The 27,760-nt window shown below is 47.3% G+C and overlaps 1 protein-coding gene across 4 annotated transcripts in view; it reads left to right on the forward strand.

Moving 5' to 3' along the window:
- MYO5B (myosin VB) overlaps positions 1–27,760 on the forward strand; it is a 363,462-nt gene that overhangs the window by 309,065 nt on the left and 26,637 nt on the right. For 3 of the 4 annotated variants that reach the window (XM_063639552.1, XM_055299651.2, XM_063639556.1), the window contains exons 24-30: positions 1,156–1,304; positions 2,348–2,467; positions 4,397–4,537; positions 7,983–8,048; positions 15,783–16,022; positions 16,834–16,934; positions 27,087–27,285. In XM_063639552.1, the coding sequence (XP_063495622.1) occupies positions 1,156–1,304; positions 2,348–2,467; positions 4,397–4,537; positions 7,983–8,048; positions 15,783–16,022; positions 16,834–16,934; positions 27,087–27,285 (1,016 nt within the window). Of the gene's footprint in view, positions 1–1,155; positions 1,305–2,347; positions 2,468–4,396; positions 4,538–7,982; positions 8,049–15,782; positions 16,023–16,833; positions 16,935–23,878; positions 23,957–27,086; positions 27,286–27,760 lie in introns of all 4 variants that reach the window. The other variant, XM_055299641.2, reaches the window with a different exon arrangement.

Here is a 27,760-nt window from a genome sequence, read left to right on the forward strand (position 1 = left end):
GGAAAGGATTTTAATAGAGGAAGATGAAGAAAGAATAATGACCTTTAAGATCCCGCTAGGACATTTGGCCTCAAGAGTCTAAAGAGGTGAGACACGTATAATGGGCAACATAGTACATGAGACCTGGAGTCAGGGAGGCCCGCACTTGAAGCATGATTCTGCCGTTTGCTTCTATATGGCCTTGAATAGGCTTTCAGTTCGTTCATCTACTACATGGACATAAAGATCCAGACATCGGGGGGCTCATGGGGGGAATGAGGAAGAGGCTGCACGTGAAGTGCTTAGGAGGGTGCATGACATGCAGCGAGTGCTCAGGAGCTGTCGTCATGCTGTGTCCATCCATGCATCATGGTTTCTTCTACCCAGTGGGTCATCTGTTAATGTTTACTGAAGAAAGGGTCTTGAATCAGATCCCAGGTCAGCCTCTCTCAAGTGCCCACCAGCTCCTGGGCTGCCATCAGTCCCCATGTGCCACTCGGCTGTGGAGGAGCAGGGGGAGTCCACAGACCCCAGTTTCTGCTCCAACTCACTGTGATTTTGAGCAAATCCCCTTCTCTCATCCTCAGGTTCCTCATTCATGTCACAAGAGGATGGAACCACATGACCTCACAGTCATACCCAGTATCACATCTTTTTGAAAATGTGAACTGTTTTTAAATGTCCTTTTAAAACACTTTTCTGTCCGTTAATGTGAATAAGTTTTGGCAGGGGAGTAGCCCATCCTTTTCTGTTTGCCTTCCCTCCTTTTACCCCAGTCGCCTTTAATCTCCCTGCACTCCTAAGAACTGAAAGATGAGGACTAGGAAAGGAGTGTGGAATAAGCCCTCATTCTTCCAGGAATGCTGCGAGCAATTGCTGTGACAGTTGGCAGAAGAGAGGCTGGGGCATCAACTGAGGGAATTCTCACCTATGCTGCCAACCTCTCTCTCCCCATTCCCTGAGAGCAGGGTCTTTCTCTCGCTCTCTGAAGACTAAGCCAGAATAATGAGACTCACCTTTGCTCTGCAGTAGGTGAGGAGCAGAATAGATTCATCAAGAGCCTCTGATGAGCTCGTCATGGGCAGCCTCTTAACAAGAGATTAATCAGAAAGCATGAGTCAATACATGTGAGGGAATCTATCCAGAAAAACTGCAGCTTAGCGTGTTGCTTTCCAGATGAATTTGCCCAGAACTCTGTGAAGGAAAATCTCCTCATGAAGAAAGAACTGGAGGAGGAGCGATCCCGGTACCAGAACCTTGTGAAGGAATATTCACAGTTGGAGCAGAGATATGACAACCTTCTGGATGAGATGACCATCATAAAGGCAAGGGGGGTGCTTCTGCTGTGCCATGGCATGGGTCCCCGGCTCCTGTCCAGCTTCTGACCCCGTAATCCCAGGCACTGCTTTCTGATATTTGATGCTCAGTCCATGTGTCATATGTGCAGCACTTGCCATTACTGCAGAGAGGCAAAAGTAGCTGGGCTGGGTGATTCATTCCTACTGACAGCTCCTTTTCCAACTTTGGGGTCATGAAGATCTCAGTTATGAGTTTAAGGAACATTCCACCCAAGTGTGCTATCTTTCCTGTTTCCTGTTATGGGAACATTCCTGTGTTGAGACAGTAATGGGGTGTGGGAGTTCTCAGCTTCATTAGTGTGTGTGTGGCAGAGAGACCCACAAGGGCCTGATAGTGTCTCCTAATCTGATGAGATGCAGTATACATAGAGACAATTTTATGATATTTTAGGATCTGTCATTCTTTTTTACCCCATGTAAACATTTCCTCCAGAAATGAGTATTCAAACAAGATGGAGTAAGTTAATTGCATAGAAGCCAGGAAGAAAAGCTGAATAGGAACATCCAGAGAAGTCTAAAATTGTCCTACCAAGCTCAGTTTTCACACTGACAGCCAAATCAGATGCAGGAAAAAAAAAAGTATTTTTAAATGAACAGTATAAATGGTAAACTATTTTTAACATGCTACTATTTTCATAAAATTTGGGGAGTGCAAGTTGAAGGGAGGGGCCATTCTGGGCAGGTGTGGAACATTCCTTTCAAGGGAGAAGTGGGTAATGTGACTGCCTTTGTGCGAGAGTGAAAGGTTTTTCCAGGACTTCTCGGAGAAATTGACCCAAGTGTTAGGAATTTGCATTTCATTAAGGATGAAAAGTGGATGACTACAGTAAGAACTGTAGGTGAAATGTTTCATAGGGCTAGCTCTATTTAGCCATCATTCCAAGAAGCAATGATACCTATTCTTGTTGACAAATTAGGCAGAAGGATAACTCTACGGCCTGCCACCATGAGAGGTAAATTCTCATGAACATTAGATCCTAATGAGCTCTCACATTTTTTTTGTTGAACAGCAAACTCCAGGTCATAGGCGGAACCCATCAAACCAAAGTAGCTTAGAATCTGACTCCAATTACCCCTCCATCTCCACATCTGAGATCGGAGACACTGAGGATGCCCTCCAGCAGGTGGAGGTGAGTGATGCAGGCTCTTGGGTACTGTCCTCCTCCAGAGGGAGTATTTTTTCTGTGTGGAACTGTCCAAGAGAAATTTACTCTTCTGCTGGTGGTGACCAGAGTGCCCAGGGGCTAATTCTCAAGAGCAGGATCACTTGGACTACAGTGGATTTAGGGACAGTTTTCTGGAGTTAACACTTACTGTGCAAAGCAATACATTATTGTTCACCTTATGCCCTATCCAGAAAGGAAAGAAGAAGGTGGATCTCTGATTCCTCTTGAAAAAACAAGAAACTGATGCAGAGAGGTGAAATAGGTGGTCTAAGAAGGAACAGCTAAGTCATTAAAATAGATACAACTTATCCCCACTTAATATCATAGTGCATATAGTAATATCAATAAATACACAAGCAAATTGCCCCCTCACTTAGAAGCTGGATAAAACTCAGAACAACAAAAAATATTTGGAATGAAAGTATGCTGGGTGACTGTATCTTTGTTGGTAATAGCCTCTTAGTCAGTCACTAAATATACCACACGGTGGACTGTGTGGTCTGTGTATAATTTTGTCAAAGGTACAAAAGATACAATTTTTCCTCTTGCGTTTGAAAAGAAAATCACATGCACATGCGCGCGTGCATGCGCACACACACACACACACACAACCTTGTAAAGTATGTGGAAATAACATGGAGGAGAGACAGAATAAAAACAAATGGGTTTGGAGCCGTTCTTTGTGCAGGATCTGCTGGTCAGTGCTAGAGAAACAGTGGTGACTGAGCCAGAGAAGTCCCTGCCCTCGTCTGACAGAGCTAGTCAATGAGCAGTTAGGGAAGAAACATGCGATATGATTGCAGGTCCTGCTAAGTGCTATAAAGAAAAATAAGAGACCATGAGCAATAGAGAATCCTGGAGCAGAGGGTGGAGGGAGAGAAGGAGGTCTCCAGGACTGAAGATCTCCTCTCTGTTGTGCGGTTCTGCATGGCTTGCTGCCTGCCGGATGCACTTAGTAAGCCTTGCATAAGTGCTGGCTTGAGATGCTTGGCTTTGCATTGCGGTCTTCTAAGTCTAGGCCCCTGGAGGTTTCAGTCAGCCTCAACTCCAGGCTTATCACCCTGGTGTTTGTATGTGTGACTATCTACACCTAGACATAAGCATTGTCATCACTGGGTTTATGTTCTTTAAGGAAGCCAAGACTGGTCCAGTGCTGGTTAAACATGAAGCACTGGTGGAACCAGTGCTCATTAAATCCTGGAGAAACCAAATTATATTGTCTCACATGTACATACATGTGCTTAAAAATCCACATGGATGTGCTCATACACATTACCCATTCACAGGCAGATACACGTGTTTGTACACCCCTATCCCCACGCATTAGAGTCCTGGAGGGCAAACTCAGGTGTGAATCCAAAAGGAACAAAATCGGGAAATGGATGCTTTAAGATCCGTTGGATAAATAGGTTCCAGGGCAGAGCAAGCATTGATTCCATTTGAAGATGCAATCAAGTGATGGCTGACAGCACATTGCAGTGATTGGTAACCACGTTGATTCTTCATCAGCAAGTGCTATGTCTCAAGTTCTATAGTTTCTCTGGTGTGAGACCATTTTCCAGAAGTGAGCTCTTTTAACTTCCAAAGAAAATGCCTGTGTTTTTATCCATTTGTTCTTGGAATATGTGATTGGTCATTTTAAGTGGCTCACACAGGAGGAATATAAATGGCTGAGACTCAGATGTTATCTGGACAGAAAATGAGCCTGGAGCACCAACTGTGATATGAGAAATGTTAGTTGGTTGTCATTGGCTTTGTATTTGAGATGTAAATTGATGTTTGGGAGGAGAGGGGAGACAGATGGCTGATAGAGAGGGAGGCAGTGAAGTGCTGTGTGTTCCCTAAGGCATGTATTTAGGAAAACGTTTTTTCTGCGCCTGTCTTCCTTTGAAGGAAATTGGCCTGGAGAAGGCAGCCATGGACATGACGGTCTTCCTGAAGCTGCAGAAGAGAGTACGGGAGCTGGAGCAGGAGAGGAAGAAGCTGCAAGTGCAGCTGGAGAAGAGAGAACAGCAGGACGGCAAGAAAGTCCAGGTACGTGAAGGGGCTGCAGTGCTCTTATGGTGCTTGGATGAGAGAACAATCTAGCTTATGTGTCCAGGGCTCATGTGGCATGTGTGACCACATGGGATTGTGCTCCTGCTAAGTCACAGAGGGCTCCTCCTTAGTGCATTGGAGTCATGCTGAGTCTTCTCTGAATGCCCCTACACCACCCTGCTGAACTGGAGTAAGCTCCCTCATGCCCCGGGTTTCCGCTGGTGAAGCTAGGGGGAAGTCTGTCGCATCATCACCTACTTGCAAAGAGGGAAGCTCCCTGCCAGGAGGACCAGGGTGTGGAATAAGAGTGTAAATACAGCAGAAGTCAAATGTTCACAGAGATAACCTATCGCCCTTTCATACCTGGGATCTTGCATGGACTTGGGTTCAGCCTTTTTGGGTCAGAGGCAGACTGAGGGTGTGTCACTCACCCTCCTCTCTCATGGCTGCACCCTTGCCTCAGTCCAGATTATCAGCAGCCTCTTGGGTCTAGAAAGGATATTGTTTGAAATCTTAGTAGCCCCAAAAGTAATTGTTCCATCTCAAGGAACTGTTGGGCACCCATTCTGCATTCAGGACTATGCCAATGCCAGGCATGTAATAGGTACACAAAATGTTCATTAAAGGACAGCAGATAACAATATAAGAGAAATCCTCAGCCACTGAGGAATTTAAATGTTGTGAGGAATTTAGATGTTATGTGTGGGAGAACCAGACATAACACAGGTGAAAAGTAAAAAAATAACATTGGTAGCACTTAAATAAATGCAAGTTGAGTGCAAACAGGTTGGTGCCATAGGAGTAGAGAATCCATTGACTATAGCAGTGCTAAGGAGGAAAGAACCATTTGTTTCTTTGGAGATAGAAGGACCACTTCTAAAGGGTACAAGGCCAATTCTGCCATGGGTTATACCATCAGCTGACCTCATAGTGGGTTTGAAAAAGACCTTTGGTACGTTCTCAGGCCTGAATTATTAACTGTGGAGTTTGACACCTACCCCATGTTCTCAATCCCTACCCCTTCCCTCACTTCTGTGTCCAGTCATTTTTTGCACCACCTGTATTCCCTTTGCAATCAATTGTGATACAGATTCTGATCTATATTGCTAGCAAATTCTTGTTTTTTTTCTCCCTGAGCAGTAAGTGGGGAGGTAAATCTTGCTGATGGGTTTAAATCTCTCAGGTGGACTTGATTCAGAATGGAAAGTGAAAAGATTAGGTTTCTAAATGACTCATTGAATTAGAAGGAAAGCTGCCCTGACAGGCAAGTGCAAATCAAATCTATGAAAAGCTACACAGATAACATCAGGCGGTGCCTGATGTACAAGTTCTTGGCCTATCCAGCTGTACCTAAAGATTCATTCTCCAGGCTCCCCACTGCAGACATGCCAACTAATTTTGGAATCTTGGCTTTAGAACTTCTCTGGATACCAAATAAAAAAGGGTATCTTTTTCCTCCAAAATAACCACTGAACAATAGTTAGAACTCTAGGCTTGGGCCATAGCTCTGTCATGTATATTAAGGATCTCTCTTTAGGGAGAATGGCCTTGTTTCTGACAGTTTAAGGAAGGAAAGGCAGGAGTGGGTTGGGAGAGGGTATGGGATCCCTCTACAGCACCCTGAAATGGAGCTTTTGGAGGTCAAGTTCTTGGATTCGCTGTTGGTCCAAAGAGGGATCCTGAACTACCTGGGTCTTCATTCTGGAGAGAGATGGCTCAGGTCTCAGCTGCAGAGAGAGGCCATGCACTGAGTGAGGAATGGCAGGGAAGCCCGTGGGATGTACCATCAGTATGGGAGTGACTGAGGCGCCGTGAGGGTGGGTCCTCTATGACAGTCAGTGCATTTGACCTCCCACCCAGCCACCTCCCTTTCTCAAGCCTAACAAAGTCACCTTGGCCAATAGGGTGATTCCTATGGGCTTCCCACTTACAAACATGACTGCCAGCCCATCTTAATAGAGCCCCTTGAGTCTAAGTAGGTGATCTCCATTTTCTGAGAATCTAATGTACTCAATATCATCCATGGACACATGGCAAATCCATGCTACATAGAACACAAGTACAGAACTCTCACCGGAGCAGCAGGTTGAATGCGGACCCTGGACAGCCATAGCCACCCGTACCACTGGTGGTGGTGGAGGCAAAACAGACACTGGTACCTTGGAGGGGTTTTAACCCCAGGTTGCAGGGCTGGAAACAGTGCGGTAAGTGTAGGCATCCTTCAACTGGGAGTAGTACAGGAGATGCTCAGATCCTGTTCCTGTCTTCAAGCCTGGGGCACGCTAGTGCATCCACAGCGGGAGGACTTAACACTGCTAGCTAGCACGTAGGTAATCTCATTAAGTGATCTGTCCATTTTTACCTCCAAAAATCCATCTTATTCAGGGACTATCACAGTACTTGAAATTGCTCCAAGTAGTTAACCATTTATGAAGCTGTTTCTACCCCTTCTTATTGGCAATTTAAGTCTAATAGCAGCTAAATAACTGAGGAATTATTTGCTCAGCTGAATCCTAGTGAGTTGTTATTCCAGAAATTGCCATAGACAAGCACTAGCTTTGGAGTTCTGATGTCAGACAGCATTACAGAGTGTTGTGGGCCATCTCTACTACCTGCGGTAGTGTCATGGAGGAAACAGCTCTCTGCAAGGTGCTTAGAGTTTAGTTGGGAAACAACACACTGGGGAGCTTTCCTCCCTCATAAATTGGAACGTAACTTGTTAGCCTTGTTACTACAGACGTAGTTTTACAGTGTGTGTTAGCTTCCTAGGGCTGCTGAAACAAAACACCACAAACTGGATGACAAAACAACAAAAATTCATTCTCTCAGAGGTCTGGAGGCCAGAAGTCAGAAATCAAGGTGTTGACAGCCCGTGTTCTCTTGAAGGCTTTAAGGGAGAATTTGCTTCATGCCTTTCTCTCAACTTCCCATGTTTCTGGCCATCCTGGTGTTCCCTGCCTGGCAGCTGCGTGGCTTCAGCCTCTGCCTCCATCTTCACATGGTCATCTTCCCTGTGTCTTCTTCCGACTGGATTAGTGTCCACTTAAATGACCCCAGCTTAACTTGATTACATCTGCAAAGACCCAATTTGCAAATAAGGTCACATTCACAGTTTCTAGGGGTGAGGACTTCAGAATATCTTTTGGGGGGCAAAATTCAAGCCATAACACAGTGCTATACATATTCAACCTATATGTGCCTGTGGGGACCATGTGAGTGAAGGTGGGGATGGGGACAGGAGGGAGGTGTTGATGGAGCACTTCATGGTAGGCTGGAGTGTTGAGCTGCACTTTGAAGGTGGGAAGGAAGTGGACTTGTGGAGGGTGGGGATGTTGGGTATTCACGCACAGGCAGGATGAGCAAGTTTGACCACAGTTGGAAACACCTCTGTGGAATATCTTGCTCGAGGTCTGCGCTTATCTTTGTGTCTCTATCCATGCAGGCGGAACCACTACAGACTGACATAGATTTGGACCCGGATGCAGATCTGGCCTACAATAGTCTGAAGGTAAGATTCTTATGGGACAGGCTTCCTGGAACGCTTCCCCAGCAGAGGGCAGATGACAAATCTGGGCATCAGGAAATCAGGCCCTGAGCCCCAGTCTGCTAACAAGGAGAGCCATAAGCAGGTAGCTTCCCTTTTCCATGCTGTAGTTTCTTCCCCTTTGGAATGAAGAAAAATTTGTATCTACTACAGAAATGATAATAAATATGTGACCTACCCAATACAATTTCAGTTAAAATATGGCCATTAGAAATCACTTAGGAAAAAAATCAAGGCTTGCATGGGCAGACACAGGGCAGAGGGATCTGCCAGTGTGTCCTCTGCTGGCACGCAGGGAGACAGTGCGGTAGAACAGTGGGAGGTGAGCGGGTCTCACGTCAGGGAGGAATACGCAGAAAAGGGGCTTCAGAAGAGGCCCACCCCATTCCCATCCTCAAAGACGTGGTAATGTGGGAATTTAGCCTACCTGCCAGTCACTTACAGGACTACAAATAACTCTGGCTGGTTGGTCTGAATGTAGTGAGTTATCTCAATGCACTGTTCACAGTCTGTTACAGATAGAACTCCTTGTTCTATTCCCTCCCCTGTCTTACTGCTGCACTTGACTTGTCAAAAAATAAATAACTCTGGTAACAGCTACATTGCCCAGGAGAACAGCCTTGAATCATTCCCATGGCTTATTTCTAATTTTTTAAAGTGTGGTAAAATACACAAAAAATTTACCATCGTAATTAACCCTTTTTAAGTGTACAGTTTAATGATATTAAATACACTCATAATGTTATGCTAGCATCTCACCAGCACTTATCTCCATAACTCTTTTCATCTTTTAAAACTGAAGCTCGTACCCATTAACAACTCCCCAGTTCCTCCTCCCCCAACCTCTGACAACCACGATTGTACTTTCTGTCTCTCTGCATTAGACAACTCTGGGTTCCTCAAATAAGTAGAATCGTATAGTATTTTTTTTGTAATTGGCTTATTTCACTTAACATTTATGTCCTGATGGTTGATCTCTATTGTAGCATGTGTCCATCTTTTAAGACTGTGTCCCATTGTGTGTATAGGGATCACACTTTGCTTATCCATTTGTTAGACATCTGGGTTGCTTCTCTGTTTTGGCTATTGTGAATAATGCTGTACTGAACAGGGATATACAAGTATCTCTTTGAGACCCTGCTTTCAGTTCTTTTAGGTATATACCCCGAAGTGGAGTTGCTGGATCATGTGGCCATCCTATTGTTAATTTTTTGAGGAACTGCTATACTGTTTTCCATAGCAGCTGCACCATTTTGCATTCCCACCAGCAGTGCACAAGGGTTCCAGTTTCTCCACATCCTTGCCCACACTTAGTATTTTCTTTTCTTTTTTTGATAGTAGCCATTCTGATAGGTGTAAGGTGATGTCTCATTGTAGTTTTGACTTGCATTTTCCTAATAGTTAGTAATACTGAGCATCTTCTCATGTGTTGATTGGCCATTTCTATGTAGTCTTTGAAGAATGTCTTTTCAGTCTTCTGCCCATTTCTGAATTACGCTGTTTGGAGTTTTGTGTTGAGTTTTAGGAGTTCTGTACATATTCTAGATATTAATCCCTTATCAGATACATGATTGGCAAATGGTTTCTCCCATTCTGTGGGTCATCTTTTTACTCTGATAGTGTCTTTTGGTGTACAAAATGTTTAAATTTTCATGAAGTCCAATTTGTCTATATTGTTGCCTGTGCCTTTGGTGTCATGTTTAAGAAATTGTTGTCAAATCTGATGTCATAAGGCTTTTGCCCTATGTTTTCTTCTGAGAGTTTTACAATTTTAGGTCTTACATTTAGGCCTTTGATCCACTTTGAGTTAATCTTTGTTGAAGATGTGAGGTAAGAGCCCAACTTAATTCTTTTGCTGTGGATGTCTAGTTTCCCAGCACCATTTGACTTTTTAAACAACCACGGCCACAGAGATGGCATAGGAGGGTGTGTCATAGAGATCTCCTTCTGGAGTTGTTGATTAGACTTACTTTCCTCATGTGATATTCCAAAGATTCAAAACCCTCCAAGGAGCCTGGGAGTCTTTCAGTGGGATAAATGCGTGCAGCAAGGGGACTTCTGCATGCCAGCCTTCACCCGCCTTTCCCAAGGGAGGCTTAGCCCCTGGGGATGAAGATGAGCATGTGAACTATTATAGGTAGCACTTTCGGGGCATCAATCCCACCCATCCTTTTAGGACTAATGAGAGGGGCCCAGTAGTTTCCCAGGAGTAGATGTGGGACTGATGGCATCAGCATCACTGAGCTTGCTGGAAATGCAGATTCTCAGGTCTCCTCCCAGACTTGCTGAATCAGAAGCTTGGGATAGGGCCCAGCCATCTGTTTTGACAAGCCCTGCAAGGGATTCTGTTGCCCACTTACGTCTGAGAACCACTGTACTATCCTACCCACGAAACTGCCTCCCAGACTCCTGCATTAAAATCAGCGCAAAAACTCCTCCTCCCATTTAGCTGTCCTTGAGGAAGATGCCCCTTCTTGATTTTACAGGCCTCGTCTCCACTGCCAAGCATGGGGCCTGGCACAGAGAGGGCACAATAAATATTTGTCTTAAACTGCCACAAGTCTAAATAGCTGCTCCACTCTGCTGCTGTTGACTTAGGCCAGGATTCTGAGGGTGTGAGACCTGGTTTTCCCGGCATTGTCTCTGATGAAATGATTTTACCTGTGGGCCTTGTCACAGAGGCTGGTCCTGGGGACCCCTGGGGTTAAAATTACCCACTGTAAGGAAGCACTCATGTTGAAGAGGCTGGCTTGGGTGCTTCTCAACCAGGTCCAGCCCAGACTTTCAGGGGACTTTATTACCACTTACTAGTATTTTTTATAATAATGGAAATTGGGCTTTTAGGCAGAACACAGTCAGCTTATATTTAGTGAGCTCCTGCTGTGCACATCCCTCCTGAATGCTCTGAAGTGTGCAAAGGGATGGGAAGTGTACTGTGCCCTCCAAAAGTATAGACTCTACCTGAGCAGCTAAGTCAAAGCGCTAAGATGATGAGTTGACACACCTGGCCACTCAGCTGCCTCTTCCAACCTGATCCTTATTCAGTTGGATTTGAAAAAGCTGCCCACAGGTACATGCATGAGATGAGGCTACTCTAGGAAGACCCCTTGACAAGTAGTGATTTTTTGCTTAAACCCTTTTACCAGAATTTTAGAAATTTCTGCTGATCCTTCTGGAATGCAAAAAGTAACTGCAGCTCTCGGCAGAAGCACATTGACTACGTACCCTGCACAAGGCTTAGGTGCCCCCATTTGGGGTAAGGTCATGTAGAAGGGTTCTCAGGGCCAGTCACTCCTGCAGAGCATTGTCCCCGGAGGCCTGAGTAGGGTGGATGGAAGATGGGTCTCCCTGCAGTGACTATTAGCCCCGGCCAGTGTGCAAAAGCAGAGGAGAATGAGTGGTAGGGATGGTGAGAGCAGGAGGGGTGGCTCTAGGATCAGCAGAGTGGGAGGCTCACCATTCCCTCGTGCCTGAGACAGGCCTGGTAGCCAAAAGGAGCCATGACTGTGCTGACCTGGAAGCTGGCTGGGCAGACAGACCCTGCTTACGGCCAGCAGCAGTGTTGGTTTTTCTTTATCGACCTGCTATCAGCCAGAGCTGGATTCAAAACAGGAGATGGTACCCACTGACTCAGAGTTTGTGCAAGAATGATAGAGAACTAAGAGTCCAGCTTGGCACTTAAACACTTTTCACCTCAACTGACTATCCAGCCATTGGCTTATCCAATGTTGAACGTGCATCAGAAAAGACTCAACTGAGAAAATCCTTTGAGTGTTTTTTTTTTCTCCTTAATGTATCCTTTTTATAGACATTTTTCATTTTATTTGTAAATTTATTCTGTTCGTCTTAGAAAAATTTTAAAATACAAGAAAATTTAGAGAATTTTTTAAAAATCCATATTCCTCCCACTTAAAGGCAGTCTTTGATATTATTTGGATATTTATTTCTAATGCTTTTTATATGCATATTTATATAGTTGTTTTATATATAATTTTTATTCTGCTTTTTTTCTCACTATAACGAGCATTTTTCTACGTCTTTGTACACATGATTTCCATGGTTGATTAAAATTTTATGACAGGATTATCACAATTATCCATTCTCTACCTGATGAATATATTCTCATGTTTTACTTTTATAAATAATCCTGTGATGAAACTAGGCTTTTTTTGAGAGAGAACTGGACTGTCCATTTTATTAAAATTCCTCATAATTTTAAAACAAACTGTATCCATTACTGTTTACTGTGGCTAGATTTGTGAGAGCCATTTTCACAACTTTAGCTTGTTTTATGGAACACAGATCAGTTTTACTGGTTTAAAATCTTACAAAGTTATAGAATGGTGGTATAGTGTTGACTATATATAGAATTTCAATGAACCGTTATTCAAAATTGTGCCACCTCCAGTGGTAACGCTCATCCCGTGTGAACTATCTACTTTGTAGTGGTCATCCTCATAGGGTGCTTTCCAGGGATGGACTGAAGTTTAAGAAACAGACACCCAAACTCTCTACAGAAAGGTTTCCTGCCCAGTCCAATGTCCAGCTAACCTAGGGCTACCCAGGGACAGGAAATCAGAAGCATGCGGTGTGCAGGGCTCAGCCTCAGCACACTCTCCTAGGGCGGTTTCACCCCCACCCACCCACACATCCTCCCAAGACTTCAGTCCTCACCAACATACTGATCCATCTCTAGCCCATAATTCCAACTGCTCACTGTGCCGTGGGGACTACAGCTGCACACATCTGAACCCTGAAACCCCATCTTGTCTCAATAGATGACACACGTCACCCAAGCATCTAGACTTCCTTCCCACTCACTTCCCACATCCAAGCAGTCTCCAGGTCTTGACAATTCCCCCTCCTAAATCTCTGCATCTCATTCACATCTCCCTCTGCTCTCTGCCATGGGCCATGCCACGTTGTACTCCAGCCAAGTGGCCCATCTCCCCATGGAAACCAGGGAACCCCTTCTGAAGCTCTGCGATGACCAGTTCACTGCCTTTTCCTGGATCCAGCTCCCTTCCCTGGGTTTTGGAATCTCTTGACCCCCACCCCCGCTGCTCTGCCTTCTGCATGACAGCATTTCCCCCGCAAGTCCTGCTTGTTCTCCTTCTCTGAGGCCTTTGTACCTGGAGGCCTCTTGTCTGCCTTTTTCACATAGCTAGCTGCTCCTGTCCTTTAGCTGTCAGTTGTTCCCTCCCCTTACCCTCTGGCCCTACCCCTCTGAGTCAGTGGATGGCATTCTTCTGTGTTCCCCAGTCACTCTGGATTTACTCGTGTCATGGTGTGTTCCAGGCTGCAGTGCCATGATCTGTACTTTAGTGTAATTGGTAGGTTCTAAGCAGGTGTTGTGCCTGTAGCACCTAGCACAGTGCCTGGCCTGAAGAAGGTAGATGATGAAGATTGGTGGGAGGCAGGGTTGGGGAATGGGACTCCCTTATTCTCCAACTGAAATGGCATAGCATTTGGGTGCATCAAAAATATGTCTTTCACACAAATTCATCTGTTTCCATTTATATGAGGTACCTAGAAGGATCAAACTCAGAGACAGAAAGTAGAATGATGGTTGCAGCAGATAAGGAGCAGGGATGGGGAGTTAGTGTTTCATGGGGACAGAGTTTCAGCTGGAGAAGGTGAAAAAGTTCTGGAGATGGATGGTGTGGATGGTTGCACAACATAAATGGACTTAATGTCACTGAAATGTGCATGTAAAAATAGGTAAGATGGGGCCGGGCATGGTGGCTCATGCCTATAATCCCAGCACTTTGGGAGGCCGAGGCGGGCGGATCACGAGGTCAGGAGATCGAGACCATCCTGACTAACATGGTGAAACCCCATCTCTACTAGAAATACAAAAAAAAAAAAAAAAAAAAAAAAATTAGCCAGGCATGATGGTGGGCGCCTGTAGTCCCAGCTATTCAGGAGGCCGAGGCAGGAGAATGGCGTGAACCTGGGAGGCGGAGCTTGCAGTGAGCCAAGATCACGCCACTGCACTCCAGCCTGGGCGACAGAGCGAAACTCGCATCTCAAAAAAATAAATAAATAAAAATAGGTAAGATGGCTAATTTTGTGTTTTATATTTTTTACCACAATAAAGCATGCATATTCTTTTGGCACTGTTGACCAGAAAGGATGATGAGGGAATGGGAGTGAGCCTGTGGGGGAGGAGAGGGGAGTGGAGAGGAGAGGTGATGGGTAGGGGATCAGTGGGGTATGGTTAGGGGAGATGGTGTCCAGGAATGCTTAGAGAATGGGATAAATAGAAATGTCACAGATGTGCCCTGGGTAGAAATCCTTGAAAAACAGCCAGAGCTTTCACCCAACCTGGCTCTCTTTGTCTTGAGGCACAATCTCACAGCTGAGTAGGGCTTGGCGTGGCTGTCAGCACAGGCACCCAGCCGACAGCTGTCACTGAGCTCAGTTCTGGCCTATCAAGGCTGGAGGAAACCTTAGCCACCAGCTGTTCTCACTCCCTTAAGCCACACCTGAGGAGGCTAAGTTTCCAGGACTGTGCAGTGTGCACCTTGAGCCAGGAGGGGACCCAGGGCTGCCTCCGCACCCAGTGCTCCTCTAGCATGTGACGCTGGCTCTCCTGAGGATGACCTTGGCTGCCAGAAGATCGCCCAGGCACTGAGGGGATCCTTAACTCCTGAACTTAGTAAATAGACTCACCATAGGCTTGGTGACTCATCAGTGATCATTATTAATCACCTTATTTTGGGGCCCTCATCATGTCTGCAGAGTTATCTCTGTGCATGGTTCTAAATCTTCTGGAAATCACCACATATATGGTGGAGTCACGGGGGCGCCCTGGACCAGGAGTCGGGAGCCCTCCCCCTCCCTGGGCTCAGCTCCCTCACTCAGCAAATCAAGAGATTTCATTCTCCCCAGCGGTCTCCTGGTTCCATCATGCTATGGCTCTGTAACAAACATGCAACCAATGCATACTCATCCACATCTTTGGGTTTCCTTTGGGAAATTTTGAATCTCATGTATCCCAGGGTCCTGCTGGCAGTTTGTGTGTGATCATCAGACTTCATCTCAAACACAAAGTTAAATGTACTAGCCAGAAAATATGAAGTATGTTCCAAAGTTGAGTTCCAATAGCACATTCGATTCTGTATGTAGGTATTTTTCCTCTGCTGACAGTGACAGTTGGTGGCTTTCTATATGACCAAAACAACAAAACTGTGTCTCTGGTGTATCTTCCAAGTCTAATTAGTCCAGGACAAAAATGATGCTTCCTGAAAAATAGGGAGCAAGGGGTTCTCTGGGCAAATAAATTTAGGAAATCCTGCATTCTTGTATCTTTTCTTGGAAAGTCACAAAGCGTGTGAGCATATTTGGATTCTAGAAATTCTTATGTTTACTATATGTCATTTAAAATTGTGAGCCCAGCATTTCCACAAGGAAGAGTTTCACAGCCAAACATGTTTAGAAACACAAACACTGTTGAATCACTTTGGAGACTGCCGCTCTGGAGGCATTGTGCAGGTGCTTCACGCTTGTGACTTGAAGTCATGAGTTCACATGCAGGCCCCAGCTTTGACTGCTTGCTGATGGCAGTCAGAACTTTCCATGTGTTTCAACGTTTAAAGAACGAAGTTTTCCAGTGGACAGGAGGAGGGGAGGCCCACACAGGGAGAGGGTCCTACGGCAGGGAGTAATGGCAGCGACCCTTGGGCTGTCTTCCAGAGGCAAGAGCTGGAGTCAGAGAACAAAAAGCTGAAGAATGACCTGAATGAGCTGAGGAAAGCCGTGGCCGACCAAGCCACGCAGAATAACTCCAGCCACGGCTCCCCAGACAGCTACAGCCTCCTGCTGAACCAGCTCAAGCTGGCCCACGAGGAGCTCGAGGTGCGCAAGGAGGAGGTGCTCATCCTCAGGACCCAGATCGTGAGCGCCGACCAGCGGCGACTCGCCGGCAGGAACGCGGTAACAAGATGGCGGCCCGCGGTGGGGCTGCTGAAGGGTGACCCTAGGTGGTAGATTAGTGTTTTTTTAATGTATCTTTACCCACGAGGGTCTAAAACCTGAAAGAGCAGAGTCTCTCGCTGTGGGGTCTCCTCTAGAAAGGCAGAGCAAAAGACTTGCTGCCCTGTCAGCATGACCTTCCCTGGGGGCTGCAGCTACAAGCTTCTAGACTCTTCTGAAGTTATTATGAAGATGTTTAATAGGTAACCTCAGGGTGGCCTTTTCACTTCATACCCCTTGATGTTTGCTTTCTGGAGTGGAGAGAGTCGTTGGTCCTTCTCAGTCCTCCAGGGTCACAAGTCCTTTTCACTGTATTTTCCTAATGTTCTCACTTTCTGGGACAGACTAGAGCCAGAGGGTGGGGACAGAGGCCACGTAGGTCACTCCATGGGCTCTAAACTGAGCCACTTCTGGGCATGAGCCTCGGGACAGCTGGGGTAAGCAGGTGCTGACGAGTGTGGAGGATTCCAGCTGAACCAGGGTCTACCTGTGTGCTCTGGGCTTGGGTGCTCTCTCCTCCCAGGGGTACCTCCTGGCCATCTTCCCCCACTGCCCCACATGCAGCTCTGTCTCAGCCTGGCCTCGTTGTTCTGTGTCTCTTCCAAGGTGACCTTTTGGAGTCATGTTCCTGGCCTGGGTTTGATTGTGGTTATCTCTGTTCTTTCCAGGCCTTTGTCTTTTCCCAAAGGCATGTTTTTATACCTGTTTGTATATAAAGCCATTTTGTGGCAATTGTTTAACCAGAGTTATTTTTTTATCTGGGGCTTTCTAGGAGCCGAACATTAATGCCAGATCAAGTTGGCCTAACAGTGAAAAGCATGTTGACCAGGAGGATGCCATTGAGGCTTATCACGGGGTCTGCCAGACAAACAGGTAAGGCCGCTGCAGTCAACTTTGCTGGACGAGGCCGCGGAGAAGGGCCCTGCCCAGCCGAGTCTGTCTGGGGTTTTCCTCAGGTGATGACCATGTGCTCAGCATCAGAGAATTATTTATTAGAGGACACGGAAAGACTGAGTCAGAACCCCTGCCCTACTGTTAGCTCAGCAAGGCTCAAGCAACACACTCTCAGCATCTAGAGCCCAGGTCCCCTGAAAAGGATTAGGAGAAGGGAGCTTCCCTGGGAAGATGACAGGAGTGGAATAGGAAGGTCTGGCTGAGAACAGCTTTTCTCCTTGAGAGGATGCTGGCTGGGGAGGGGGGTGGGGGGTGGCAGCAGAGAGCTGCTTAGCCACCTGCTGCAATGCCCTTCTCATGCATGCAGTGTGTGTCACACAGTGGGGTCCCACCCTCTGTCATTCAGAACAGATGGAACCCAAGCTGAGCACTTGGGGGTGGAATAGGAGCATTTCACCTCCACCGTCTAAGCCAAAATGAGATCTCCCTGGATGTGAGTTTAGCAACCACTGTCCCCTCGAAGATGAGCTGAGCCAGGGTTAAGGCAAGCAAGAGTGATTGTCTGAGGGCAGCAGCAGGGCCAAGCGTCGTCAGCAGACAGAACGCAGACCCCCAAGGCAGAGTGTCTGAGAAGGTGCACTGCTGAGTCCACTCCTCACGGTTTAGTAGCGGTCACATGACCGATAGGAGCCTCAGTTGCCTCATCTGTGAACTGGGGACAGCCATAGCAGCATCCTTCCTGTGGCTTTGGGGAAGATGACGTGGGCTCCGATCATCTGTGTAAGGGACTTAGGACAGTGCCTGCCTGTGGTGCGCACATGATGAGTGTTACTGCCGTGATACCGTTGTTATCATCACTGCTTCCTCACGCCCCTGTGGGCACCTATAAAAACGGAGCTGGCTGGCAGAGCATAGTGGCTCACACCTGTAATCTAAGCACTTTGGGAGGCCGAGATGGGCAGATCACCTGAGGTCAGGAGTTTGAGACCAGCCTGGCCAATGTGGTGAAACCCTGTCTCTACTAAAAATACAAAAATTAGCCGGGCGTAGTGGCGGGTGCCTTTAATCTCAGCTACTCGGGAGGCTGAGGCAGGAGAATTGCTTGAACCCAGGAAGCGGAGGTTGCAGTGAGCCGAGATCACGCCATTGCACTCCACCCTGGGCAACGAGAGCGAAACTGTGTCTCCAAAAAAATAAAAATAAAAAAAGGACGGAGCTGGCCTCTTCCCTGGCTACCTTTCTCTTACCTCAACTAATAGAATGTTGATCATTAAGTATTTGTTCAAAATTGGTGAAAACAGCAAACATTTCCCAAAAATGTCAGTAGGTGGCACTGTGAGTGCAACTTTAAGTTTTTTTGCAAGAATGTCACAGAGTCACTGAAGACTTCTGGTGCTTTGATTCCCAGATCTTTTCATCCAGTCCCTCTTTCTGCAGAGGAGGAGACTGAGGCCCGGAGGGGTGGAACAGCTCAGGCCCGCGGGTGGCCTGTGCCTGAGTCAAGGTAGAATCCGCAAGGCTTGACTCAGGCTGGGGCGGCTTCCAACCACTGAGTAGGTAATCAGAAGTTGAAGGTGGTGTCGCAGGCTCCAGGAGGAAATTAAATTTATTTCAAGAGAGGTATAATTCTTTTCCCTAAAGGAGGGAGAAAAGGAATGAAGGTGACTCAGTGCTAAAACTGGAGTCAAGATTTAGTGATTTTAAATTATCTTGGGTTGAAGATAAGAAATGAGATGAATAAGAAAAAGCCCAGGTGAGCATGTTCTCACTCATAGGTGGGAATTGAACAATGAGAACCCATGGACACAGGAAGGGGAACATCACACTCCAGGGACTGTTGTGGGGTGGGGGGAGGGGGGAGGGACAGCATTAGGAGATATACCTAATGCTAAATGACGAGTTAATGGGTGCAGCAAAACAACATGGCACGTGGATACATATGTAACAAACCTGCACATTGTGCACATGTACCCTAAAACCTAAAGTATAATAATAAAAAATAAAAATAAAAAAAAAATAAAAGAAAAGAAAAAGCCCAGGTGATATTAAAGTAGAAAGGAAGACGCAGCCATGTGCTTGGTCTGACAAGCGATGTGCGTATCTCCCCGATCTTCAGAGCCGTCACCGTTGGCAGCCCCTTTTATTCATGCAGTGGTTGTCAGGGATCCAGACCCCAGTTTAGGTTTTCCCAGGGGCTGCTTAATACCCTGGATTTGTCTTCCTTTACAGCAATAATAATGATGGTGATAAAATAAAAATAGCTTTTATTATATCTTAAAATAATTCTGTTCCCAGCAAGCCTGGCATACAATAGGAAATTAATAGCCTGTGAAACTGAGTTAAGTACAGAAAAGGAGCCGGCTGCCCTAGGGAGTGGTGGCCTGAAGAGCCAGCTCCACAGTGTGTGCTGCACCAGGTGCTGTGGAAGTGGCCATGGTGGGCCTGCCTCTCTCCCAGTCTGGCCTTAGCTTTGGGAAGTGTTCATGATTGCTGCAAATCCCAGCATTGAGGGAGGAGAGGCAGGGAACAGGTACCCAACTGGGATTCTGTGGAGCCCATGACAAGGGGATTCCCATTACCATGAGGGCCACCCTGGCAACTGGGGTGCTTTGGAGATAGACAGCTGCTCTGCCTTTCCTACAGTTTTTCTGTAATGGAGAGTTCTACTGTTTAAATATAAATTATATCTACACATGTGTGATTTGTGGGAGATCATTTAGAATTTTGATGACATCTATCCTCTCCCTAGAACAGGTTACACTCATATGCTGAATTTTGCTTAGATTTCTGGGGGCTTCCATCACATTCCCAGTCATAGCCTCCTTAAGCATTCATGATCCTCAAGTTCAGAACTTTTATCACTTGCTAACCTTCGTAAGTTTATAGAGTTTTGTTTTGGTCCCTATAACTGTGTCTTTTCCCTTGTTTCGAACTCTGGGGAGAGAAGCTATTATTGAGGGTCTGCTCTGAGAGGAGCTGCAGGAATGCGGGTGGCACTTCTGCTTCCACAAAGCTTTCTCCTTTTGGCTGGGCGCGGTGGCTCACGCTTGTAATCCCAGCACTTTGGGAGGCCGAGGCGGGTGGATCACGAGGTCAGGAGATCGAGACCATGGTGAAACCCCGTCTCTACTAAAAATACAAAAAATTAGCCGGGCGCGGTGGCGGGCGCCTGTAGTCCCAGCTACTCGGAGAGGCTGAGGCAGGAGAATGGCGTGAACCCGGGAGGCGGAGCTTGCAGTGAGCCGAGATCGCGCCACTGCACTCCAGCCTGGGTGACAGAGCGAGACTCCGTCTCAAAAAAAAAAAAAAAAAAAAAAAAAAAAAAAAAAAAAAAAGCTTTCTCCTTTTTTACCTCTAGGAACTAAGAGACACCAGCATCATTATCACCATTTTATATATAGGAAAATGAAGGGGCAAGAGGGCTGTGAACATGAGCTGGGTGCTGGGCAGTTTGTCTTCTTTTCAGGGCTGTATATGGGAGAAGGATGGGGAAGTGGGTTAGGAGGGCACAAGTTGCCACTGCCCTCAGCCCAGCCTCACCTCGGGGTGAGCACTTAAAGTCAGAGTTAGGTAGGGGCAGGAGTGTGGCCAGGGCTCCAGTTGGACTCTTTGACAGTGCTTCTTTGATTCCTGTCCACTTCTACCCAAGCCTTACCAAGAGTGTAGAACTCCAAAGTGAGACTGGTGCATTCCTGAAGTCCCAGAAAACCTCCTAGCAGCTCCTCTCCACCCACCAGGTCCCCAGCAAGATAGGAGGCCTCCAGGCATTGCCACCTGGGCTTGGTCGGGTGCGCCTGGGATTATTATTCACACCCCCCACCCCACCCCGCTCCCCGTACACACACCAGGGGCCTGTCCGGGACAGCGGAGACTGTGTTTGACAAGGAACTATGTGCAGTCTCAAGATTTGCTTGACGCTGTTGGCTCATTTGACCTTGAGCCTCGGCTGCTGTGGGCTGCCTTGCTCAGAATGGCAAAGAAGGCAGGAAGAGCTAGCTTCTGCCCAGCTCCTCCCCCAGAGGGCCCAGCTTTAACCAGTTCTGACTAAGAGCTCTTGGCTTTTTTCAAGGAGGTGATCATTTCCTTATGTTTCCCAAAGTTCTGCTGGTCCTGAGTTGGCAGCACAGTTTGGGTCTGCTGTGATTTCATGGCTGGGTCTTATCAATCCACAAACCGTTCACCCTCATGTGGCCAGGCCTAGGGCCTCAGATGTTTCTCTGTTGTTCCTGGCGTTTGGAGTGTGCCTTCCATTTCCCAGAGGTCCCAGGGAATATGCTAGGAGGTTGAATAGAAAGCTTGGGTATGAACTAAAGAAGTTAGGCTATCTGTGGAGCACACAGGGGGCTTTTTAGAACCGGGAAACTGACCATCTCTGAGCTGGCAGGAACCTTATCTGTTTCCTCAGGAAGGCAGGTTCTTAACTGTGGCAGGGCCATGGTTGGTAGATCCTGTTTTTCAATATCTTCACAGAGGCCAAGTAAATACTATCCTAGGCCTTGTTTGGGTTTTTATAAGATGTGGAAGAAACCTTTGCAGTAAGGTTAGTAATTAAAGATCTGGAAGAAACCTTTGCGATAATTCAGTGGGCTGCTTTCACTTCACCCATAAAGAAAGAGAGGCCCAGGGTGTGGAGGTGATTAGCCCGGGCCATGGGCTCATTACAGGTGGGGCTGGGAGTTGCCCTGATGCTAGGTTCTCCAGCCAGTTTCCTGGATGCCGATCCTCACTGCCTCCTGTGGCTGGAGACTGACTGCAGCGAGTTAACTTATCTCTGTGTGTCACAGTGGTCTCTCTGTAAATATTTGTAGATTTATTAATTGATATCAAGCACTTACATTTTTAACAAAAAATCCTGAGCCAAGTAGTTCGGGCTTTTTCTTTTCCCACCAGGAGGTAGCGCTCCCTCCCTGGCCTTGGCCCATAATGGCCTAAGTGGAGCTGGAGGATCCCCTCCAGGGGTTCTTTCCTCTGGGAACCAATGGCTGAAGCAAGTTGGTTGACTGGTTTTTAATTTACTCATGTGTCTGATTTCCTGAGCACTGTGGGCTGCCTGGGCTGCACAGTTCTCTACTTTTATCTTTGTCCATAGTGCCTGGCTTGTTACAGAATTAAGAATTCTGGGAGTATGGCCCTGTGAGGCTGGTGGCCTGGGCATTAATGCTAACTTCCTTGTTGTGTGAGTCAGCTTCGCGTGCCCCACCCTAGAGAGCTCTGCAGTCTGTAGCTATATGGGGACGACAGAGGTGAGGTGACCCTCTGAGACAGAGCCCCAGCAGCCCCTCCCTGGGTGGTGGGGGGCTGGAGGCTGGAAAGGAGCTTTAGTGCAAGGTCTGGAGACCCTGGGTCCTGGTGCAGGAGTCAGTGTCTCTCTGGTGTGGGAAAGGAGGTGGGTGGAGCCCAGGATCCCTGCACTTGTTCTCTTTGAGCACTGATGTCTCTACTTCCGGCCCTCCCCAAGAATCACTGCCGTGGTGCCTATAGTCCTCCAGTGAGCTGTGCCTTTGGGTTAAAGCACCAGCCATGAAAGCTCCTAGTAAAATGCAGGCACTAACACCTGAGACGGGATGATGCTGAGTTATGAGTTTGGGATTTGTTAAAGTCTGTGTTGATGTTAATGATGGAGAGGTATAATGAGGCACATCCGACCCCCACTTTCTATCGTGGCCTGAAACAGTCTCTCAGGTTAAACATTAAAAGAGCCCTGGCTGAGGAGGAAGTCCCTTCAGATGGTGGGGCCTTAGGATTTTATTTTTGGTTTACAGATGGTTTGCCCCCTGGGAATGAGGACGAGGGGATTACGGGTCCTCATTTAGGGCTGTTTGGATGCAGTTCTTGCTCCATTATTCCTGCCTAGAAAGCTGGAATCTGGCCTGCAGGAGGAGTATTCCAGGAACAGAGGCTGTTAGGAGCAGGGAGATGGGGCAGAGTCCTGCTGGGGGCAGCAGGCCCCTACCTGCCCTCCTGCACCCAACTCTGCTGGCCCTTGAGTATCTCTGTGTGCCCAGGGCGGTGCAAGTTGAGGACCTAGGTGGAGGTGAAACATTGGACACACCTGACCTCCAGCAGCGGCCCTTGCTGGCATGGGGCAGACACTGGGTGACTTGGAGACAGCAAAAGAGTTTGCATGTAGAGGGGTAAGGAGTCCTGCTTTCCCAAATTGAGTAAAAAGTGGTAACGCACCCCAGTCCCAAGGTCAAGGGGAGACATCATTCAGTTCTCATCTAGAGCATCACAAAACTTGTTTTAGCTATTTGAGAAAGACCCTGCAAGGAGAGCTAGAGTTAAGATTAGTTAATATTTTTGTGCCTTTAAGGAGTCTCAGAAAGATCTGCATTGAAAAGCAGGTAGTGTCTGCAGTCTCCTTCCTTACCCTGGTTGGGCCTGACGTCCCCCAGGGGCTTCCCATGCTGCTCTGCAGATGCAATGCCTTCCCCACCATGAGCCTGCTCACTACCTGCAGCTTCCTCCATGCACACTTAGGTTTCTGTCCTCCCAGCCCCTTTTGCATCTCTCCCTGTGCTTGTCTGAATCAATCTGATTGAGGGAAGCACCATGTGTGAGGCTATGTGAATGCTTCCACACTACCCGCACTGCTGCCTTGCAGCCATTTACAGAGTTACCAGAACAAGCTGGCCCTCTGCTGTCTCTTGGTCAGCATGCTTTCCCACCTGGGGTTATTAGCAGGCCGCACATGAGACCACATGAACCCACTTCCAAGATAGTACCTGAAACCAGAGAACTTGTGGGAGAGACGCTGTTTGCAGGTGACAGGGGAGAGGAAGAAGGGAAAATGAGAGTTCTTGAGCCTTGCCTTTTTTTCATTTCCAAACCTTGGCTAGAATCTCCTCACTTTCCAGGACACTCTGCCTGCCTGTCTCTTCCCTCTACACTGGACACCCTGTTTTTCTGTCCTTTGTTTCTAGCAAGACTGAGGATTGGGGATATTTAAATGAAGATGGAGAACTCGGCTTGGCCTACCAAGGCCTAAAGCAAGTTGCCAGGTGGAACATATTCCTTTCTTCCTGTGTCTGCTTTGTCCATTGTGCCTGCTCATGTCTATGCTTAACCGTTTTTCAGCTACAGTGGGTGTGAGAGCACGGGGAACAGTTGGCATGCAGTCTGGCTGGTAGCCCCTGTGGTTGACCATCTGTCGCTGTGCCCAGGCTGTGCAGATATGGCTGAGGGTGGCTGGTTGTTTGGGTCAAGGTGATAGCATTTAGTGGACCTCAAGAACCACATGGTCCAGCCCACTTGTTCTATAGGTGAAGAAAGAGACAAGTGCGGGAGGTCACATGGCAGCAGGCACACAGCTCTTTAGAACAAGGCTGAGAAGGAAACATACCTCTGGGGAATCCTGGGTCTGTGCTGCTTCCACACTACATATTGGCCCTCCTAACTGCAGGATCAGCCAAAAATGTCTGCCTGATCTGTGCTGCTGGCTGTGTTCCAAATGCAACCTGTGCCCCCCAGAGCCTGCCATCAGTACGTGTGCTGGTCCTAATCTCCGGGAGTCCCTGGTGCTGATGGCAGCCAAGTGCAGTGCATGCACCTTGACATCTGGCCTCACAGCACCTTCGTGGGGTGGAGACACTGAAGCCTGGAGGGTTTAAGGAAATTGCTGGTGAAGCAGAAGATTCAGAATTTGAACCTGGTTCCATCTGATATCAGAGTCTCTGCCTGAAACCCACTGGCCCTCAGCAATGGGTGAGCAGCTTAGCCAGACAGGGTAGGCATGCACCAAAAGGACACCATGTGTTGGTCACACCATAGGCCTGTTGACTGCAGGTGGCTTTTAAGAGCTGTGGCATACCTCAACAAGAGGTGGACTGGTGATCATTGAGCTCGCTTTCCAGAGAGGAAACCGGGACTCGACAAGGTGGCATGAGTGCTGGGCCCAGCTCCCTCAGCCAGGTGGTGGCGGAGCAGGAGCCGGAAGCCCTCATGCTGCTTCTCCTTGCTGCCTGCTGAGGATATAGCAAAGGTACCATTGCACCAAGAGCATCTCTTCTTGGAAAAAGAAAGTTTACTCAGCTGATTGACAGGGTAGTGTTTCTCTGGTTTCAGATGTAGCCCCACAATCTGTGAGCAAGGTGACATGGTGGGTCTGTTTCCTTGTGAATGGAATAGGACCTTCCTCACGGGGCATTATAAGGAATAAGGTTAATACAGGTGAAGTACTTTGCACATGCCTGATATGTAACCACGGAATAATAAATATTAGCTGCTACTTCTGTTACTATCATGGTTATTATTCAGTAAGATCAGATTTCTGTCCCAGCAAGTAGTTTGTTTTATTGGAGGAAGGGCCCTTGTATGAAGCCAGGTGATTCCTGGTGCCTCTCCATCAGCAGATCAGATGTGGTTTCATGAATCGGCAACTGAATGCATTAATAAAGCACAGACCTATGAATCAAGAGTCCTGGTTTCTAGAATCAGCCCTGCCACTGGTCGTGGCCTCAAAGCTCTTTTGGCCTTAGTTTTCTCACCTGCACGATGAGGTGGCTAGCCTAATGTTTAAGTAGGAACAGACCCTGGCTGAGTCACTCAGCTACAGTCCACCTGGAGAATAAGACATGAACAGTGAACGTGCTGCACGAGGCAGGAGAGAAATCCTCAGGGCAGCTCGCCTAGAACCCAAGAGTGTCTTTTCTCGCTCATTAAATGTATAACTTATTGGTGACTACTTTTAAAGTGCTTACTGTAGCCAATATTGGATATTATCTAAATGCTGTATTTCATTTAAAATCCTGATTTAATTACCCAATTATCCTCCACAAATCTCGTGTTATTTTTCTTTGGTAATAGGTAATATCGCCTGTAGTGAATGAGTGATTCTCTCAATCACTTCTTCATTCATGTAACTTTGTTGAGGAGCCACTGGGAGTCAGATGTTACACCCACTGCTGCTGTGGAGCTGACTCAGCTACATAAAATGTGGTTGCTTATATCAACAGTGTAGACTTTCCCTCTCTCTCTTGCTCCCTTGTAGACGTGGTCCCACCTGTCTTATGGCAATTAAAAACATGGCGCCTTCGTCCAGGGCAGCCACAGCCTCTAATAGCTGTCCCCTGGGCACAACCTGGTTCCTATCTGTGTGCCTACCTTGGTCATAATCGTTATTTGCATCCCTGGAAGACACTGGGGTGGATTTTTTCCATGTAACCATGTCTGGAAGCTCTTTACAGTACAGTACCTCTCCCCCAGCACCCTAGCTTTCTTCCATATGAAGCCTGCTGCACTGAATCAGAAAGCTGGTTTAAGTAACTAAGTCCAAGAAGGACAGCATCATGGTCATATTAGCATCTAACTTCCTGAAGATGAGGCTGCCTATGAGCCTTCATTAATCTCTTGCCTTCTATTATGATGGGAGCATTGCCCAGGTAACTGGCACCTCTCCTGGTCTTGGGCCTTTTGACTCAGAGTGTTCTGAGACTTCTCAATCTTTGCAAGATCTCTAGATCTCTCTGCTTCTTGTCATGACACCAGCTGATCTTACACCTTCCCCAAGATCATTTGCAAATAGTCTTAGTTTTCATTTTTGGCTGGAGGAAACTTGTATATAAAAATTGTGTATGTAGTAATTGTATGTATAAAATGGGGCTAGTCATAATGGTAAAGATAAAAAAGAAAGCGGCTAATATTTTGCCTTTCTAAAACTTGTGGAGAATCTGCCACAGGGAAAATATGTGAATAATATAATTAGCTCAGTTTTGCCAGAGTTTTATCTTAAGAAGGAGGTTCTTGTGGACTTTGGGACAGATGCAGATGTTTTTATTTAAAAGATGCTTTAAGAAATGTATTTCTGTTGATGGACATTTTGACAGGGAGATAATCTTTCAATCCCAAACCATCAAACTATGCTCACAGAATGAGGAACAAGGGTCGAGAAAAAGGCTTAGGACCAGAAGTACCTTTGGCCTTGGTTTCCCATCATCTGAGAGGAGGACAGTTTGGCCTGCTTGCCTCGTGGTCCCCATGGCATCTGTATCCTGCTGCGTTCATCCCTCTGCGGGATGTGCAACCGCTGCTGCTGTATGCTTGGCTGCTCCCCTGTTGTGTTTCTGCCTGTGCCCCCTCACAAAGGGGGCCCTGGCCTGGGCCACGTGCTCATCTGTCCTCTCCCTGGCACAGGCTGCTGGAGGCTCAGCTGCAGGCCCAGAGCCTGGAGCATGAGGAGGAGGTGGAGCGTCTCAAGGCCCAGCTCGAGGCCCTGAAGGAGGAGATGGACAAACAGCAGCAGACCTTCTGCCAGACGCTACTGCTCTCCCCAGAGGCCCAGGTGGAATTCGGCATCCAGCAGGAGATATCCCGGCTGACCAACGAGAATCTGGTGGGTAGCCATGTCTAGTGGACCCCAGCTTTGGGAAGTCACATTCTGGAAGAAAATGGGATCGGGGTTGCCTTTGGCAAAACTGACAAGGTTCATGACCCTTGGCCCTATAGTAGGAACAGAGATTCTAGAAGTCTGCAGTCAAGACCCCTTCACTGGAGCTGAAAGATCTCAGACAGCCTCACTCCTATGCCTGGGGCCTTGTTGTTGGCTGGGGGGCCTCAGCTGCCTTCTTGCCGAATTTCATTGGTCTGAGCTGCTTTACCTGGCAGCTGGCTTCCAAGAGGATGAAAGCAGGAACAGCGAGACCCCTTAAGACTCAGTCCCGGAACTAACTGTTGCTTCTGCCCATTGATCAAAACCAGTCTCATGGCTAGGCCAGATATGGTGAGAGAGAGATTCTACCTCTTGAGGGGAGGAGTAGTGGAAGAAGTTGTTGGGGGCCTCTTTGTAGACAGTCAGCAAAGGAGCCCCA

Source organism: Symphalangus syndactylus, chromosome 1 (genome assembly GCF_028878055.3).
Source record: "Symphalangus syndactylus isolate Jambi chromosome 1, NHGRI_mSymSyn1-v2.1_pri, whole genome shotgun sequence".
Lineage (NCBI taxonomy): Eukaryota > Metazoa > Chordata > Mammalia > Primates > Hylobatidae > Symphalangus > Symphalangus syndactylus.